Source organism: Chaetura pelagica, unplaced genomic scaffold (genome assembly GCF_000747805.2).
Source record: "Chaetura pelagica isolate M959 unplaced genomic scaffold, ChaPel_1.0 scaffold677, whole genome shotgun sequence".
Classification (NCBI taxonomy): Eukaryota; Metazoa; Chordata; class Aves; order Apodiformes; family Apodidae; genus Chaetura; species Chaetura pelagica.
The window spans coordinates 68,149-69,509 of record NW_009953987.1 but is presented as its reverse complement, the minus strand read 5'-3'; the positions used below and the strand labels follow the sequence as shown (position 1 = coordinate 69,509).

The 1,361-nt window shown below is 45.6% G+C and overlaps 1 protein-coding gene across 1 annotated transcript in view; it reads left to right on the top strand.

Annotated features, from left to right (window-relative positions):
* Nucleotides 1-1,361, top strand: part of FMNL2 (formin-like 2) — a 63,473-nt gene that overhangs the window by 13,798 nt on the left and 48,314 nt on the right. The window contains exon 4 of the mRNA XM_010002249.1: nt 781-864. Within this exon, the coding sequence (XP_010000551.1) occupies nt 781-864 (84 nt within the window). The remainder of the gene's footprint in view (nt 1-780; nt 865-1,361) is intronic.

The window sequence follows — 1,361 nt, the reverse complement described above, 5'->3', positions numbered from 1 at the left end:
GGGAGGCAGAGGAGAGCTGAGCTGGGGCTGTGCTGAGGCTCCTTGCTCACCTGGGTTTGCCCACAGGGGTGTGGATTTTCAAACTTTCCTTGGCATTTTTGTGTTTTTGGAAGAAAACAGGCTTTCCTGAAGATTATTTTGCCTTGTTCTCAAGGGCTGAAATTCACAGTAATAGGTCAACATATTTTAGAAAGAGAAGGCAAAATGGCTGTTAAATGTACATCCAGATGTCAGATCTCACTTTTGATGCTATTGCTCTTTTGTTGCTCTGTTTTGGAAAGACTTGCAGAGATGAGAGTGTGGGGGAAAAAAAATCCAACAGGTCCCTGTGACTCCTGGGTTAGAGAAGGTGCTGTAACCACTGCTTGGCTGTTGGCACTGTGGTGTGTGCCCTAGAGGGTTGAGCCTGGCTTTGGAGCTTCCCAGCTCCAGAACTCAGTCCTTAGAAGGGCAAACATCTGGTTTCTGAGCAATGCTTAGGGGGGTTTTATGCTTTTTTTTGGGGGTGGGATGTTTTTCCCATCATAGTGCTGCAAAAAAGCTTGTTTCAGTACTTTTGTAAAGTCTTCTGAAGGACCCTGTTTTAATGTCCTTTAAATAATAAATGGCTTTTTTTTCTTTTAAGTCCTCTTTCCCTTTTTTCCCTGAGTGAAAAGGCAAAGTGCTGCTCAGCAGTGCTGCCCTTCCTGGACTGGATCTGCCTCTAGTTTATCTGACAAGAATTCCAGTAACTTCCCAAAGCCTGTGAAACTCTCTGACGTCTCATGATTTTCCTAACAGATGGGTCAGGGAGTTCCTGAATGAAGAAAACAAAGGCCTGGACGTTCTGGTGGAGTACTTGTCGTTTGCACAGTATGCAGTCACGTAAGTAAGGCCTGTCTGGTACTCTCTGGGCTTGCAAGGCAAAGCAGCAACCCTGTGCCACCTCTGCAGAGCAGGAGAGGGAAATGCTGGGGCTTTTCTAGCAGAGCTTTCCTGCCAGCAGCTTGGTGCAGTGCTATGGGTGTACCTTAGACCAGAGGAAATGGGAACATGAATCCAAGACCATTGGATCACAACAAGTTGCAGTGAAAAAAAAAATAATCAAGCCTAAAAGGCTTGAGATTATTTATATCTAAGTCTGTACTGACACACTTTTGCAGCTTTGGCCTCTTGTCTTAGAGGTACAGTACAAAAGCATTCAAGAAATGTGTGGAAGCATCCAGGCTTCCTTAGAAACAGACTTCCAATTAGTGCCCAAGCCCAAGGAATTATGATGCTGCCTACCCTGTTCAAAGCAACATCCACACATGAACCACTTCTCACAAGGCTCCTGGCAAGCAAAGGTGTTGGCATCATGTGGAGCAGATGTGCTGCAGGAC